The 18,348-nt window shown below is 35.3% G+C and overlaps 1 protein-coding gene and 1 pseudogene across 12 annotated transcripts in view; one reads left to right on the forward strand and one right to left on the reverse strand.

Annotated features, from left to right (window-relative positions):
• LEPR (leptin receptor) overlaps positions 1-18,348 on the forward strand; it is a 78,293-nt gene that overhangs the window by 49,127 nt on the left and 10,818 nt on the right. For all 12 annotated transcript variants that reach the window (XM_019731856.3, XM_019731832.3, XM_088791188.1 and 9 more), the window contains 11 exons: positions 2,130-2,420; positions 2,580-2,697; positions 3,547-3,746; positions 6,133-6,281; positions 7,310-7,469; positions 7,587-7,669; positions 12,018-12,234; positions 12,846-13,028; positions 14,468-14,563; positions 16,604-16,709; positions 17,596-17,671. In XM_019731856.3, coding sequence (XP_019587415.3) covers positions 2,130-2,420; positions 2,580-2,697; positions 3,547-3,746; positions 6,133-6,281; positions 7,310-7,469; positions 7,587-7,669; positions 12,018-12,234; positions 12,846-13,028; positions 14,468-14,563; positions 16,604-16,709; positions 17,596-17,671 — 1,679 coding nt within the window. The remainder of the gene's footprint in view (positions 1-2,129; positions 2,421-2,579; positions 2,698-3,546; positions 3,747-6,132; positions 6,282-7,309; positions 7,470-7,586; positions 7,670-12,017; positions 12,235-12,845; positions 13,029-14,467; positions 14,564-16,603; positions 16,710-17,595; positions 17,672-18,348) is intronic.
• Positions 595-2,105, reverse strand: LOC109446976 (polycomb protein EED pseudogene; annotated as a pseudogene).

Consider the following 18,348-nt stretch of genomic DNA (forward strand, 5'->3'; position numbering starts at 1 on the left):
TTTCTAATTTAAAATACAGGCAAACCATGTGTCCAGCAATAGGGAACTGAAAAAATAGTATGGAATCGTGTATAGGAATTAAAAATACTATTTTAGAAAAATACTTGTTCCCTTGTTCTTAGCCACAGGAGACTGGCATTAAATAACTCAAAATGATACTACAGACCGGTAATATACAGACTTGCTTTGTATATTGATGCATTATTAATTTTACATTTCCTAACTAGTTTTCTTATTTAAAGTTTATTTCTCCACTTTACCTGCTAATTTGAAATTTTCATATATCCAAAGGAGACGTAGCAACCACCATTTTTCTTTCTTTTCTTTTTTAGGATTTTGTCTTATAGTGATTTAAAAACTTGCTCTAAGCTTCACTGATTTCTTTTTTTGGCTTTATGAAAATACATTTTTATTAAAACCAGTAGAGTCTGAGCAGGAGACAGCACAAAGGGTGTAAACAATGTAAACCCTACCTTCAGCTCAGCCTGATTGAATGCTGAAAGACAACTCAAATGCTCTATGTGGCCTTAGTGGCAAGATACATTAATTGTATTGTACACAGAAGACACACTCATGGTGAATAGGGAAAATATTTTATCGAAGTCGGTCCCAAAGCTAAATACTGGCATCATCACAAACAGCTATGCGAAGGCTGCTATCCCTACTAAACTGGTTTGTTGAATCACAGCACCACATCCATGATGAGTCAGTGTGGTACATTTGGCTTCATGAGGATCTTCTGCTTCTAAATCCCAAACGTAAAGTTTGCCAACCTGATTACCCACTGCAAGCATCTTTTGCCAGACATCCATAGTAAACCTCATGTACCAAATGTCACACTGGCTGTAATCAAATTGCCCAAGAATAGTCACTTTAGACTCACTGGGCTTAATTTTATCTACATCATATTCCATTTTACTAGCTTTCCAGCACACAATGTTGTTTTCACAAATCACCTAACCAACACACACAATCGATGTAATGCCTATGGATATCTCTGGTAGAAAAGTCAGGAAAGTGAGTTTTCTGTTCGTTTTATTTGCATTATAATCATAAGATCCCTTAATCGCATTAATCATCCTCTGAATTGATCCTCCAAAGTTTAAGGAAGTGATCCGCACCACAGGATGTTATTATTTTTCACCCAAAGAAACATAATGAGCACTTAGAACTTCATCTCTGTGCCCTTCTGCACCTCCAAATATTGCCACGAGAGTGTCCGTTTGCATATTCCATACTCGTAAAGCACGATCTTTACTGACTGACAGGAGAAGATGTGGGTCTCTTGGGTGGAATTTCAGCTCATTGATAGCATTCCCATGGCCAACACAATGCTTTATGCACTGCACTGCTATGGGATTAGTTATCCTAATTATGCCTCTAGATCCAGCTACAGCCAGCAGAGGATGGCTTGGATTGCTGTCATGTCCATGCACAAGTGTAAACGTTTTCATTAGCACGAGCATCCACATAGGATTGCAACAGCTGGATTTCTCCTTGTGAGTGACATTCGTATAAAGTAAATCTACAGTTGCAAACGCTAGTGGATCTCCTTTTTTACTGTGCCAGCTAAACTGAACTTCAAACAATGGTTGATTATGATCTTCCTTGAGAGTTTTATACATTTGAAAGAATATTTGCATTTCTTTGACTTCCATTTCCCTTTCCCCCAACTTTTCCTTCCAGGTCCACTTGGTATGTTTGTACCACTTTCTATATTGACATCATCATCATTCTCATCTCCGGAGAGGTCTGGGTGGCTCTAAGCTTCACTGATTCTGAAAACAGAGTCTAGGCATGCCATTGTGGAATGAGACTGTATTTCATTTTCATTAATTTTCTACCTATCAGCTAGCAAGTGACCATTACTCACTAAAACGTATTTTATAATAAATGTCTCTATGTTTAGAAAATATGGAAGACATTTGTGCAAGCTCAGGTCATTTGAGAATGGGAGTGCTTGGGACTCTAACTGTACACAAACAATTCCAGTTTTGCAGTATCTTAGCACACTCATTTTATTTTGGCCGTGTAATCCTGAATGCGTTGTGAATCTTTTTTACATATAAATTGCTTACATGATGATTTCTGCCTTCATCTGACATTCTACCTTTCTTCCTTTATTACAGATGTCATATACTTTCCACCTAAAATTCTGACAACTGTTGGGTCTAATGTTTCTTTTCACTGCATCTATAAAAATGAAAACAAGATTGTTTCCTCAAAAAAGATTGTTTGGTGGATGAATTTAGCTGAGAAAATTCCTCAAAGCCAATATAATGTTGTGGGTGACCATGTTAGTAAAGTTACTTTTCCCAATGTGAATGCAACCAAACCTCGAGGAAAGTTCACCTACGATGCAGTGTACTGCTGCAATGAGCATGAATGCCACCATCGCTATGCTGAGTTATATGTGATTGGTAAGAATACTGAGGTTTTAGTCGTTTTGTTCCACAAGATCAATTTTTATTATGGGCCCCGTGTTAGGGTCCCATTGAAGATATAAAGAAATTTTGTTTTCATTAAAATTTTTTTGGTGTTTTTTGCTTTGTATTAATCTTGTAATGTGTTTTAAATAGATGTCAATATCAATATATCATGTGAAACTGATGGGTACTTAACTAAAATGACTTGCAGATGGTCAACCAACACAATCCAATCACTCGTGGGAAGTACTTTGCAGATGAGGTATCATAGGTATGTATTATTTTTACTGTTTTATTTTTCTGCGGATATGGTGAAATAACAACTTCCCAGAGAACTATCGCCATGACAGTCATCTCGTAGATTTTCTTCTTGAAAGAGGAAGGTAGAATATACTTAATTAGGAAACAGTAACTGCTACTGTAGCCATGTAATGACATATTAAGAGCAAATAGAGGCAGAAGGGCTATTTCAAAGAGGAGGAGAAATGCTTTGTGTATTCTGATATGGAGTGTTGATAGGGACTCATTTATAAAAAAGGGATTTTCTTCTCTGAGAAAATGAATGATATATTTGATATGTGATTCATATAGGAACCAAGAATTGGTATTTTGAAAATTATATTGCTTTGAACTAGAAAATATCGACACTGTAATTAAGCTGTAATTTACTATCAAGTACATTGTCAGTTTGTCATGGAATTTAATCCATATTGAAAGTGTAAGGAATTTACCTTCCTTCTCATCTCAGGAATGCCCATTACTACTTTTTATCTATACTTTTTAAATTGCATCACTTTTTAAATAATAGCTTAGTTTTCAGTGTTATAGGTTCTATCTCTCATTGGGTCATGATATCCATGCTATAGCAATGCTACTTATTTCATTTGCATTCCCACTTAGTGTTTAATGAAATATTTAATATGGATTAATGTCTGTTTCTATGGAAAGACAAGATTGGGATATAGCTGGGAATTAAAAAAATAACTGTCTAATAAGAAAATCTATTTTCAGATTCAGATGAAGCAACAAATGTACCTTTTAACATCAAAGCAGAATTCTCAGATATCTTACTGCTTTCATCAACATTGCATATTAATTGACTGTTTTCATATCTTTTAAGGAGCAGCCTTTACTGTGCTGATGTTCCATCTATTCATCCCACCTCTGAACCCAAAGATTGCAATTTGCAGAGAGATGGTTTTTACGAATGCGTATTTCAGCCAATCTTTCTATTTTCCGGCTATACAATGTGGATTGGGATCAATCATTCTTTGGGTTCACTTGCTTCTCCCCCAACGTGTGTTGTTCCTGATTCTGTGGGTATGTTAAACTGTGTGGTGTGTCTTCATTTTTATTAGCAGATTTGAATTTAGGTTGATACAAGGTAACTGTTCTATTTTACCATTTTCTAATCACATTGGATTTAAATTTTTCCCTGTTTTCAGTGGAATTAAAAAGACAATCAGCCTTAGAAAGTTTCACAGTTTTGATATCATTTTAAATTATTTATAGCACCATGATGTAGCAATAGGAATATTTTCAGCATACTATTTGATGAATTATATTGGTCACTGTGAATGAAATTTAGTAAGATCATTCTGAATAATGCACTACTTTGTGTTTTTCTCCCAATGTACTTATGAAAACATTTGGTATTTTCAATCTGGAAGTTTAATTTGGGTATTCTGATGGTTTTTCTAATCTGAGTAGTAATCACCCAAGGCATTCATTTATGAGGCTGCGTAGAGAGAAGAATTCAAAATAACTAAAGTGATGTGAAGAAGAGAAAACAGACAAATATGATGACATCCATTATGATATTTTAAACATTCTTTTAAAAATATATTTTAATTTCAAAGGATTAACAGAACCCTGGGGAAACTTGATATATCCTTTTGGTATCACTGTGAAATCTTTGAGAAATTATCCATTTATGATTGTGCAGCAGTGATAAAAGAATATGTTTTGGTGCTACATACTATTTTGTTGGGAGATTATGCCCAAAATCAATATTTGATTCATTATACTTTCAAATAATTAGAACACATCTGAATTAAAACTTGTATTTCATTAAAAATAAGATAGCATTGTCATAATTTTTAGATTTTTAAAAAAATTTTAGTTTTTGTTATTAGTTTCAGGTGTATAAAACAACATAATGATTAGACATGTACACACATCACAAAGTGATAAACCCACCAAGTCTACTACCTGTCTGACATTGTACATAGCTATTACAATACCATTGACTATATTCCCTATGCTGTACTTTACTAGGTTTTTTAAACATAAAGTCTCAATTAACACCCACACGCACACCCACACACACTATTTAGTTTGATTCCGTTTTAAGTGATTTTGCTATAAGAGGTACATATCTGGTACTAAATATCCTTGTATAGGAAAGAGCCCTACTACGTCCCTACCCCACAAACATGCACAGATGTACCCTCACATGTAACATATGACAAATGCAACATGTATTCAATTCTATATCTGAATAACCTCAATGTTATTCTTTTTAGTACTTAAATAAGGAGTTTAAATTGGGTTCATATTGCCTGCTTAGTACCAGAAAACAATGTGGAAATTAAACTAATGCAAATGCCAGCTCCACCTCTTACTAGCTTTATAAACTTGAGCTAGTCACATAAGCGGTCTGTGACTATTTTATCACCCGTTAAATGTGGAAAGCTCTTCATACCTCCCCAGTGTGGGTTTTATGGGGACCAGGTAAACTATTGTACTTAAAGCATCCTTTCTGCAAACTGAACATTCATGGAGTCATGGTATCCACGGAATGGAATCACATGATATCCATATAATTCAGTCACGTACGATCACAGATTTAATGTCTTAAGGTCTCTCAAACATTCATACTTCCTTTCTTGAGAAGGAATTATCTTTTCAAGAGATGAAATATACATCATCTTACTGGTTGGTGAAGAATGTCTTCTTGGTATCTGAAGAATTGAATATTCGTGAGAAACTGTACTAATGAAAAAGTTTAGTTTTGGTTATCAACAGTTTAAAGTATTATTGCTGATGAAATGTGGAGCTTCAGAGGCTCACACTGTTGTGCTTGGGCATTGGGACTTTTTGTTTCCAAATGCATTGAATTTCCATACTATTCTTTACTATTTTTTTAAAACGTTCTTACCATGCTGGTCATCTTTGCTTCTCTGTTTCTGCCCGTTAAAAGCCGGTTTTCTTTAGATTATAGAGAACCAAGGCTTTACTCTGCAAGACTGACTCTGAACTTGGCCTAGAAATACTTAATAATAGACAGCAGGAGAAAAATTTGAAACTTACACATATGGAAATGGATACATTGCATATTTTTGCCTTTAATTAAAGTTCTATGTAGAACAGTGTGCTGTTGATATTTATCATGTGTTCAGTATGATATCTTTTGCGGGCAGAGCCAATAGCTCAGTTTCTAATTAGGTCTTAGTATTAACTTGCAGGGTGGCATGGACAATGTATTGTTTTATTATTATTTTTAAATCAACCTCTCTATTTGCAAAATAGAGATTAAACCCTTTCATATGTATCACATAAAATTGTAGGGGATTAAATGAGATGAGGAATGAGAAAGTTTTGAAAAAGAAATCTTGCTTTATAAATTTAAGGTATAAAGAGTATAACATAATAATGGCTTTTAAACATTATGACTGTCATATCATACTGTTTTTTAAATTTCTAGTGAAACCATTGCCTCCACCCAGTGTGAAAGCAGAAATTACTGTAAAAATTGGATTACTGAAAATATCTTGGGAAAAACCAATTTTTCCAGAGAATAATCTTCAGTTCCAGATTCGTTATGGTTTAAGTGGAAAAGAAGTACAATGGAAGGTACCTTTTACCTAGAAATTTCTTTAGCTTGCTTCACTAAATGTATTTTTTATATTGTTTAAGAATTTTATTGCATAAGATTTATTTTATTGGCATAAAAATACATCCTTCTGTATTCTGTAGGTATTTTTGTTAAATAGATTGCTCTAAGTTTAACCCTTTTAAGGAATGAAATATCCTGCAATCCACCATTTCCAAAATTGAGTTTTATAGAATGTTGGCCTCATAAAATGTTCCTTGCAAAGAGAACATATGGCTCAATAAGTTTAGGAATTCCTGTACGTCCCTAGTGTAGAGGCACAGTATATTACATATTAAAGGTTTAGAGAGGTCCTACATTAAAGGAACATTTGTGACTTTATTTCATCCTGTTTCTCAAACTTATTTTACCAAGGAACCCTTTTCCCTCTAACATCTAATAATATTCCTTAGTACACATATGTTCAATGGAACGCATTTTGGAAGAAGCTGCTTTTATGAAAAAAACAGAATCATACCCATAGTGGCAAGTGTGCACATGATGACTTGCCATGTCAGTTTTCTGATGGCAGCCTGCAAAGACCTAGAAAAATCAGGAACCCTAACTTTGTCATTAGATCATGATTTCAACTGAAAAGAATGTGATTGTTTACCTGCTTATTCAGGAGACTGACTATCAGAGATGCCTTCTATATAGCAGGCCCTACTAGCAACTAAATTAAAATTCTTAAAAGTTTTTATGGATAGAGGATTAGTGGACAGAGGTTAGTAACAGAGTTAAGAGAGCAAGTGGGAAGTGAAGTTGTAAGTGAACCCGGCCAAATATTGTTATGAGAAGGAAATAACTAGAGGACTAAGACAACCCTTAACTCTAAGGGGCTCACGAGCCAAGTCTAATGTGATTATTTCCAAAGCCAGAAGTCAATTACCTCTTAATTTTGGAATAGTGTAGTGGTAAGGTTTAAAATGAAATGCACTTCAGGGTCTGCTCAGCTAGATACGAGTGTGTGTCAGTCATGGCCAGTCTAATGCATTGACTTACGTTGCAGATACACGAGGTGTATGACGCAAAGTCAAGATCTGCCAGCCTCCCAGTGCCAGACCTGTGTACTGTCTATGCTGCTCAGGTGCGCTGTAAGAGGCTGGATGGACAGGGATATTGGAGTAATTGGAGTAGTCCAGCCTACACAGTTGTCATGGATGTAAAAGGTCTGTAGAGGTTTTGTAAACACGCTTTAAAAATGCATAAGTGTGTGTTTCAAATATGACTGAAAGATAGTCCTCCCAAGAACATATATACAACTTGGGCTCCTTGTTGTTTTGCAGTTCCTGTCAGAGGACCTGAATTTTGGAGAATGATTGATGAAAACACCACTAAAAAAGAGAGAAATGTCACTTTACTTTGGAAGGTATTCCTGCTTTTTATGTTATTCTTGAAATTTATCTTTCTGCTCTTGAAAGATTTACTTCATGGTTCATAATTTTGTCATTTTAAAGCTCTTCAATCTCATATTTCATTTATATTTTGCGACATGATTACAGAGAGCTAAGATCCATAGTGGAGGGAACACCAGGATAGAGTTAGGATAATTTAATGCTGTTCTCAGCTGAACACATTATACAGGGGGTGCCAAAAAAAAATGTATATACACTTGAAGAAAGGAAAAAAACTATTAAAATTGTAATACTCAATATGTACCAATTACAAAAGTTGAATACAAGTCATGTTTGACTTCTCCAGTTACAAGAGGTGCTCAAACTGGTTACCATCAGCATCCAGACACTTCTGATTATGGCGAGCTACTGCTTGAGCAACACTGACCAAAGTGGCCACTTGTATACATTTTTTTTTTTGCATCCCTGGGAGTTATGTCTGTACTATTTTGGCAAAGTATTTCACCTAGACTCTTTAGCCTCAGTTTTCTCATTTGTAAAAATGTAGGATTGGAGTAGATGATATTTAGTGTTCCTTTCAGTCCCAAAATTCTATTTATATTTAATCCTAAACAAAGCAAATGTGGACTTCCCTACATACCTCAAGGGCATCTAAAACAATAGATATTCTTTTTGTATGATGGCATGTAAACAATGGATATTTCCATAAACAATGGATATTCAGCCTGGCAATTTTCAAGGCATTCATTCTCTCTCCCAAATGAATTGACTTCTATCCCAAGAGAGTGGAGTTTTTTGGTCAGAATTTTGGGGACACACAAACATTCAGTCTGTAGCAAACATCATATGTCATTAGGAAATTACAAATTAAAACAACAGTGAAATGCCACTACATACTTAGAATGATTACAATACATGTAACTGACAAATTGATGCAAGGATGCAAAGCAACAGGCACTTTTCTTCTTTGCTGGTGGGACTGCAAAATGATACAGGTACTTCGGAAGTATTACAAAGTTAAACATAGTCTTACCATATGATCCACTATTATATTATTAGTTATTTACCCAACTGATTTGAAAACTTGTGTCTGCATAAAAATTTGCACGTACATGTCCATAGCAGCTTTATTCATAATCACCCAAAACTGGAAGCAACTAAGGTATTCTTCTATAGGTGAGTGGATAAACCAACTATAGTACTTCCGTACAATGGAACGTCATTCAGTGTTAAAAAAAGAAATTGCTATAAAGCCACAGAAAGACCTAGATGGATCTTAAATGCATGTAGCTCGGTACTAGAAGCTCGTCTGAAAGGGCAACATAGTGATTCCACTTATATGACATTTTGGAAAAGCACAACTCTAAAGATGATAAAAAGAGTAGTGGTTTCTAGGGGTTTGGCTAGTGGGGAATAAGGTGAAGTATAGGGGATTATTTATGGTGGTGAAACTATTCTGTATAATATTGCCATGGTGAGTACATAGTACTACGTATTTGCCAAAACCCATAGAACTTTATAGCACAAAGAGCAAACCTTAATGTATGCAAATTAAAAATAAATCATTTAGGAGGTTGGAGAATCCCGGGATGGAATTCAGACTGTGACAAAAGAATCTCTAACTGTACTACAAGTGTAGGAAAAACCTCACTGTACGAGGAGGGAGAAAAAGGTACAGGCCTAAGTCACTGTAAATGAGTGGATTCTTTAAAGGCAAAAGAAACGGTACATATGCACTGGGTTCTAGTTGATAAAGTTCTTTATCATGGGGTATGGGTTAACAATTCTTGTACCACTATACATATAAACTGAATTGAATAATTAAGGAAATTAATGTGGATGGTGGGGCCCAGATTTCTCACTGTTGGACTAATTATAGAGGAGCAAGGGGGAGAAGACCAGAATAATCCATGTGATAATGGGTTAGAGTGGAAAACATCATATGAACTCCTGTTTACCTTAATATGGCTACAGATGGATTCATTTGGAACTATTTCTAGATATGTATAATACAGGAGTTAGTATACACACATATATTTCCTTGATTTATAAGCTGAGAGGGCCTTGAAGTAACAGTACTCTAGTAGAAGGAGCATACCCAGATTTGTTTCTAATACCATTCTCTAATAAAAGGACCTAAGGTTCCTTGAAAAATGGATAGAGCACCTTTATAGTACCAAAAAGTAAGGAAGTTTATCATAATTTATTTTTAATTAAAGTTTATTGGGGTGACAATTGTTAGTAAAGTTACATAGGTTTCAGGTGTACAGTTCAGTAATACATCATCTATATATCACATTGTGTGTTTGCCACCCAGAGTCAGTTCTCCTTCCATCACCATATATTTGATCCCGTTTACCCTCGTTTTTAATTGATAGTTGCAAAAGTAAATATCAGTATATGAAAACTGACGTAGATTTTTAAAATAAAAAAGCAAAATTTGCATGACTTTTCAGACATTTCTTTCTTGAAATGGCTGCAAAAATCTCACCCCCATTTACTCAGATTATTCCAAACCCACAGAGATACATGTCTATGTGTTTGTGTTTCTTGTTTTCTGATATTTCTGACTTATAGGAATCTCAATTACAAAAAAAGAAAGAAAGGAAGAAATTGAGAAGCACTGTTCTAGTCTATTGCATAGAGTCAAGCTTTCTAGGGGTTTACAAGGGATTGGCAGCACTTATTCTTACCTGAAACAGGTGAAGGTGATGTGAGAAGTGGTGTATTCTGTAGAATGGAATAATAGAATTGGAATAAATACAAGGCCTGATAATTAAGTTGGAGAACTCATCCTAGAAAAAGTGCTACATACCTCATTGTTGAATATCACTACTGTCACCTTCAAAGTACTCCCCTTGGGAAGCTATGTATTGATAACTGCACCTCATCCTCCCTTCAAAGCAATTTTTGGAACTCTGTTTTTAGAATGGCCATCAGATCTGTCATATTACCCTTGATGTCCTGAATGTCATCAAAATGTCTTCTTTTCAATAGTTCCTTTATCTTCAGGTAAAGAAAGAAGTCGTTGGGGGCCAGATCAGGTGAGTAGGGAGGGTGTTTCACTATAGTTATTTGTTTACGGGCTAAAAACTCTCTCATAGACAGTGCCGTGTGAGCTGGTGCATTGTCGTGATGCAAGAGCCATGAATTGTTGGCAAAAAGTTCAGGTTGTCTAACTCTTCACACAGCCTTTTCTGCACTTTCAAATAGTAAACTTGGTTAACTGTCCAGTTGGTACAAATTCATAGTGAATAATCCCTCTGATATCAAAAAAGGGTTAGCAACATTGTTGTAACAAGTTCGCGAACTTAATTGTCTGACCTTAGCATGTATTTTACACTGGAATTGTCAGTGACCTGGTATGATTTTTTTTTTAACTTATAAGAACCGAAATTCTGGGGTACCATATACAGTATCCTGATAGCCTGTGTTATGTTAAGTGGCAGCATATCAAGGGAAGGGAAAATGAATGACAAATCTTACGAGGTTTGACAATTAAGTTTGTGAACTTGTTGCAACGATGTTGCCTTCATCAACAATTCATGGCTCTTGCATCACCACAATGAACCAGCTCACACAGCACTGTCTGCGAGGGAGTTTGTAGCCAGTAAACAAATCACTGTATTGGAACACCCTCCCTACTCACCTGGGCCCCAATGACTTCTTCCTTTACCTGAAGATAAAGGAAATATTGAAAGGAAGACATTTTGATGACATTCAGGACATCAAAGGTAATACGACAGGTCTGATGGCCATTCTAGAAACAGAGTTCCAAAAATTGCTTTGAAGGGCGGATGAGGTGCTGTCATCGATACATAGCTTCCCAAGGGGAGTACTTTGAAGGTGACAATAGTGATATTCAACAATGAGGTATGTAGCACTTTTTCTAGGATGAATTCGCATACTTAATTGTCAGACCTCATATGTGATGATTAACATCTTTCATCTTTCTTGTTTCTGTACAGAACCAGAGAGCGTTATCCTTTTTTTTTTCTCTCTCTCTCTTTTTAGATTAAAAAAAACACACCTTTTCTTAGAGTGAAACTTCTTGGTAGAAAAGCATTCTGTTTGTACTCATACTTCATTGTCTTCCAATGATTTATTCTCTGAATCTTAAGGATAAAAACACCCTGAAGGGAGAAAATAAGTTTCCTATGCTCCATACCCATTCAGACACCTTCACTGAGGCTATATTCAGAGGCAGGCCCTACTCTATCTCCCTCCCCATACCACAGCCTGGAAATAGGCAGTGCTTGCTCCAGTTTCCCAATGGGAAATGAATGGTAAGAGCTCCATGAGGTCAGTTGGTATAAAAAGCACCGTAGCCTTTAAACTAATCAATTTTTATATTTACTACAGCCCCTGATGAAAAATGACTCATTGTGCAGTGTGAGAAGATATGTGGTAAAACATCACACTTCCCGAAATGGAACATGGTCAGAAGATGTGGGAAATCACACTAAATTCACTTTCCTGTGGACAGAGCAAGCACATACTATTACAGTTCTGGCTGTAAATTCCATTGGTGCCTCTCTTGCAAATTTTAATTTAACATTCTCATGGCCTATGAGCAAAGGTAAGAAAAGGTACAGGCCAATAAACCAATGTCCCTTTTAATATTTAATCTTTGCAAACTCCTCCCCTTCTAAATGTCTTCCAAGAAGCCTGTGACTCTCTGAATCAGAAAGTCTCTCTTTCACCTTTGTTTCTTCTTTGTCTGAAAAATAACAAACTAGATTATACTCTGATTATATAATATGGTTCTTGGGTTCTCATGTGGTAGAGCATGGTTGAACATGGTTGAAATGGTATTATAATAAGAGAGTATTCTAATAAATCTAATATTTAAATCTTTTGGAACAATGGGGGAGAAGAGTTTGGAGGGAATTAAGACGATCTATAGGCTAGTGGAGAACACCTTTCTGACTATATCCAAAAATCACTTTTTTTTATTTTAGGTGGAATCTTGTTTCTCCTCAATAGCGTGTATTCCCACATCTTTCTGCTTATGATATATGACTCTTATAATATTATACAAAAATAATTGTCATGTGTTACATCTGTTTGTGTATATGTCTGCCTTCTTTTCCTTCTCCCCTTTTCCAGTAGATTATATGTTCTTCAAAGGTATTAGGAGGTTTTCATTAATTTTGATTTTAAAAATAAATTTCCTTCTTTTCCCCTCAGTAAATATCGTGCAGTCGCTCAGTGCTTATCCTTTAAACAGTAGTTGTATGATTCTTTCATGGACATTGTCACCCAGTGATTACAATCTGATGTATTTTATTCTTGAGTGGAAAATTCTTAATGAAGACAATGAAATTAAATGGCTTAGAATCCCTTCATCTGTTAAAAAGTATTACATCCATGGTAAGTTTCCTGTACTTTAATATGTTTCTCTTATGGATTAGTATGATACTACAGATTAATAATTTAATTAATAAGCCAGTTAATTTAAACTTCAAAAATATGGATGATATTCCTATCTTAATACATGCAATTTTGTCACTTTACCACAAACATTTCATTCTATTTCATTTGATCCTTTTCCATTTAAATATTTTACACAGTGGTCACCATTTCATATCAGATACCACTTTCCTTCTAATTTGTTCCTAGGATATATCACAAGCATGTTTCTATTTTGTCCCCAATCCCTTTAACCATCATTTTAGATGATCATATAGCATTTTATCCCAAAATCTACTTAAACTATTTATTTGAGAACATTTATGTTGCTTCCAGCTTTACCTTTTCCTTTAAACCAATTTGTAACGGTTTTTGATACCTATTGCCAAATTTTCCCAAATTGTGTACCAGTTTATAAATCCCACTCACGGTGAGTGGGAATGCCAGGCTGAAGGCCTGAGGATCTCGGACCTGGTGGCACAGGCCAGTGTAAACTCCCAAAAGTAGACCAGTTGCCCCAGGAGGTGTACAAAGTATAGTCTAAGTGCCCAGTACAGCATCTCCAAGTCTGAGTAAGGTTTAAGTATAGAAAAGCTAAGGATTGTCATGATCTTGTTATACAACATCATTCCAAAGACTCATACTTGTATTTTACTTCAAAGACCTAGAATTTAGCATTAGGGTAAATAGAAACAAATTATTGATAGAGAACTAAATTCATTTCATTACCACTGTTGTCCAGATGCTTTTCTTTAACCCATGTGGATATAGAATTTAGGCTTTGAAGAGATTTATCTCTTATAGAATAATATTTATATGTTAATAGCATGTAAAAATGATAGATCACTGATAGATTCGTTTTGAGCTTTTCTATGGTAATGGTCATCCTCCAGGAATCTAAACTCCTCAATATTGCAAGGAGATTTCTGGACCTTACCCCCATCTTCTTTGTATAGAATTTTGCAAGACTTTAGTCTCTCAGCTGCCTTGAATGGAGAAACTAAGTAAGCTAAATTCCTATGTAAGGGGAATATTGCTGGCTTTGAGGATATGGGAGAGGAGGTAAAGCATATTGTCCTAGACAGGTAAATAAGACAACTCATTTACCCTGAACTTGAATAAAGTGGCTACCACTGGAACATGCCTTTGAAAAATTGCTGTATTCTATCACTGGGTTAGATTTTTAAAAGTTATTTGTAAAATTATTGTCAGTTCTAGGAGAATTTGGAGGGCTTAAGTTGTTTCTGAAGCTCCCTTAATCATAAGTATCAATCTATAACTAAAAAGTAATTTCTATGTTTGGGAAAATAGGAGGGTCACTTAAAATTTTTTTTTATATAGATTTCTCTCATTTATATTAATTCAGTAGGAATGACCCGTTAATATGTTTTTATCCTCAGATCACTTTATCCCCATTGAGAAGTATCAGTTCAGTCTTTATCCAATATTTACAGAAGGAGTGGGGAAACCGAAGACAATTAATAGTTTTACCCAAGGTAAAAATGTTAACTTTAGTTTCTTTTTATACAGATTTGTGGTTTTCTACTTAGCAGTAATGTTGCCATCTGATTATTCTCCTTCTGATGGAATCATGGAAGAGTCCAGAGTCTTATGTAGTAGATGTGTCAAGGGGTGCATGCAATAATGATACGTGGTTCCATGGTGGTAGTAAGAAGGAGAATAATCAGTCATGGTATTGAATTCTTGTATTGTATTCTTGTATTCCTGTATTGAATTCTTGTAAAATTTTCAGTCTCAAATTGGGTAAAAAGTAGATGGAAACGAAATAAAGGGAAATCCACAGCTATATAATAAAATACATCTTCATAAAGATTAATTAGAAACATATTAATATTCTGTACAACTCATATAAATGCACTTTCCCGAAACATTATGTTTTGGAGCATGTATTTGTGAGTCCACAAATTTTAATCAGTCTTCTAAAGGAAATATTTTTTTCCTCTAAAAATAAAACTGGAGGCCGGCCCGGTGGCTCAGATGGTTAGAGCTCCATGCTCCTAACTCTGAAGGCTGCTGGTTCGATTCCCACATGGGCCAGTGGGCTCTCAACCACAAGGTTGCCAGTTCAATTCCTCGAGTCCCGCAAGGGATGGTGGGCAGCGCCCCCTGCAACTAAGATTGAACACGGCACCTTGAGCTGAGCTGCCTCCTGGATGGCTCAGTTGGTTGGAGCGCATCCTCTCAACCACAAGGTTGCCAGTTCGATTCCTCGAGTCCTGCAAGGGACGGTGGGCAGCACCCCCTGCAACTAAAATTGAACACGGCACCTTGAGTTGAGCTGCCGCTGAGCTCCCAGATGGCTCAGTTGGTTGGAGCGCATCCTCTCAACCACAAGGTTGCCGGTTTGACTCCTGCAAGGGATGGTGGGCTGTGCCCCCTGCAACTAGAAAAATGGCAACTGGACCTGGAGCTGAGCTGTGGCCTCCACAACTAAGACTGAAAGGACAACAACTTGAAGCTGAACGGCACCCCCCACAACTAAGATTGAAAGGACAACAACTTGACTTGGAAAAAAAGGCCTGGAAGTACACACTGTTCCCCAATAAAGTCCTGTTCCCCTTCCCCAATAAAATCTTTAAAAAAAATAAATAAAACTGGAGAGATAATATAGACATAAGTTCCCTGGGCCTCTTATATTTCTGATTCATCTTACCATAGTTGACGTATGAACATTTTGCTATTACTTTTCAAACTGTCTTCTAATCCAAGCACCCCAATAATGAAGTTTCAAGAGAAATATTTTACATGGTTTCAGAATTAAAATAATTATAATAATTCATTTATGTATTATTAAACAAACATATATCGAGCACTCTTCTAAGCACTGGGGATTGAAGAGTAAACATGAGTCTCTGCCTTTATGGAGCTTAACCTCCAGTACGCTAATGGGAGTGACAGCCAAAAAACAAATCATGTATAATGTAATGTCAGATAAAAATGAGTGCCACGAAGCAAAATAAAAGTAAGGTGAAGGGATAGACTTAAAATGTGGTACTTCAGTTAAGATGGCCAAAATTGTTGTTTTCTCTGTGCAGGTGATATTTGAGTAGAGCCCTGCAAGTTCAAAGGGAAGAACATTTCAGCAAAGGGATAGCATGTGCAAAGGCTCTGATGAGTAAGCACGCTTGGTACCAAGTTCAAGAAACAGCAAGGAGGTCAATATGTCTGGAGTGAACAATATAGAGACTGGCAGGTGTTGTAGGTTGGCTTGAGACAGAGTCATCATAGCAACTTTCATTGGTACTTTGACTCATACAGCCTGAAAGTGATCAGATGGAGAGAACTGACAAATAAGTTGTTTTGAAAAAAATATTTTGCTAAATTAAGCATAATTCTGAACAAAATAATAATTTTATTAATGTGATCACGACTATACTTTTATCTTTTTATTTTTATATTTTAGAGGTAATACAGATTTATGATGAAATCAGAAAAACAACCTATGCTAACTTTTGATACAGAAAGATACTATTTCTTCAAGCTTCTGAATTGTGTGAATTATATTTCTTTTTCAGATGATATTGAAAAACGCCAGAATGACTCAGGTCTATATGTACTTGTGCCAATAATTATTTCCTCTTCAACCTTGTTGCTTGGAACATTGTTAATATCACATCAAAGGTACTGTAGTTGTTGTTAAGTATCTTCAGCATATTTAAACCTTGATTTAAAATACAAATCAGAAACATTAAGGTATTCTAAATTTTTTTGGTACAATTTAAGATGGCATAAAAATAAAAGGACTGTTTTCAGAAAGCCAAATTCCATTTTGCTAGCACAGCATAAACCTAATGGGAGAAATTCGTCTTTCTGAGTATATACATTCAGGAAATGACCAGCCTATAATAGGAAATCATAGGCAGTATGTTTTTGGAGATGGCAAAAATGGCTTTCAGAGTTGTGCAATACAGATTGAGGATATTAGTGGTGACAATTTACCTGGAACAGTCAGTTTACTTAGGATCAGTAAGCATTCTGCTTTTTGAAAATCAGCGCTGCACGGCTCCAGATTGGTTTGGCAAACGGCCTTGACTTTCTTACGGTTCTATGGGTGCCATATTACTCTGTGCTGAGAGGTCTGGACCAATGAGTTTATTTCACAGATGATGAATCTCTACAGAAACTTTTGCCTTCTAGCAAAAAAGAGGGAGAGTAGATTTTAGAATCTGAATTTATCTGTCAGTCAGTTGAGCTTATGGGGCCATATCAAGTAGAATTGTTTCTGAAACTCAATTGATGACCATTTTTAATATTTTATTTATTCTGAGAAAAGCCTATGCACAGTGCCTGGCACCCAGCTTTCAGTAAGTGTTGGCTAGTTTTATTATTATAATGATTATTAACTTTGGTCTAGAAAGCTTGTTGGTGGAAATCTTCATGTAATAGCATATGAAAATGAATCTGACCCTACTGAGGCATTAATTTCTAATTTATACATTTGTTAACTGTTAACGTTTTCAATACGAGTGTTTTTCTCTAATTCTAATGCAATATTTATCCTTTGTAGAATGAAAAAGCTGTTTTGGGAAGATGTTCCAAACCCCAAGAATTGTTCCTGGGCACAAGGACTTAATTTTCAGAAGGTCCCTTTTTCACTATTCTTAACCTCAAATATATAAGATTGCATTTTACATGTCATATGCCTTCTAGAGCTTTAAACATTTTTAAGGTTTAAAAGTTCTTATTTTATTCAATTCATTTTAATATATCTGTTTAATCTACCATATATTTTTAAGAGTAGCAGGATTCAAGTATTTGAAATCAGGGGAAACAAAACTCAATAGGCAGTTTAGCATATGAAAGTTAATAATATGCATATCTTTTCTGTGTCACAGTATATATTAAAACAAATATTAGAATATTAATGATCAAATCTGATGGAGAATGGATATTTGGATACCTTTTAAAAATAAATTGATTGTCCTTAGGCTGGAATCAATATTTTTAATACCTATAATTATTTCTGTAATTATTTAAATCAATTAAAAAACTATGTAAATAATTCCATCCTCAAACACTGCAATATGAAAAATGCAATTTTATCATAATCAATCTTACACTTATACAAATAGTTTCTTTCAAGCTGAAGAACTTAATGAAATAATTAGTCAACTATAATAACTTAATTTGTACCTATGTCTATAACAGAATTCTTTAGAAAGCTCTAGAGGTTAGCAAATGTTTTATTAACTCTCAAAATTTGAAGTGAGATTGTTTTTCTACCCATAAAACTGGAAAAATAAGGATTTAATTTTCATGT

This window comes from Rhinolophus sinicus, chromosome 14 (assembly GCF_057876585.1).
Source record: "Rhinolophus sinicus isolate RSI-liver-muscle chromosome 14, RSI-T2T, whole genome shotgun sequence".
In the NCBI taxonomy this organism is placed as follows: Eukaryota; Metazoa; Chordata; class Mammalia; order Chiroptera; family Rhinolophidae; genus Rhinolophus; species Rhinolophus sinicus.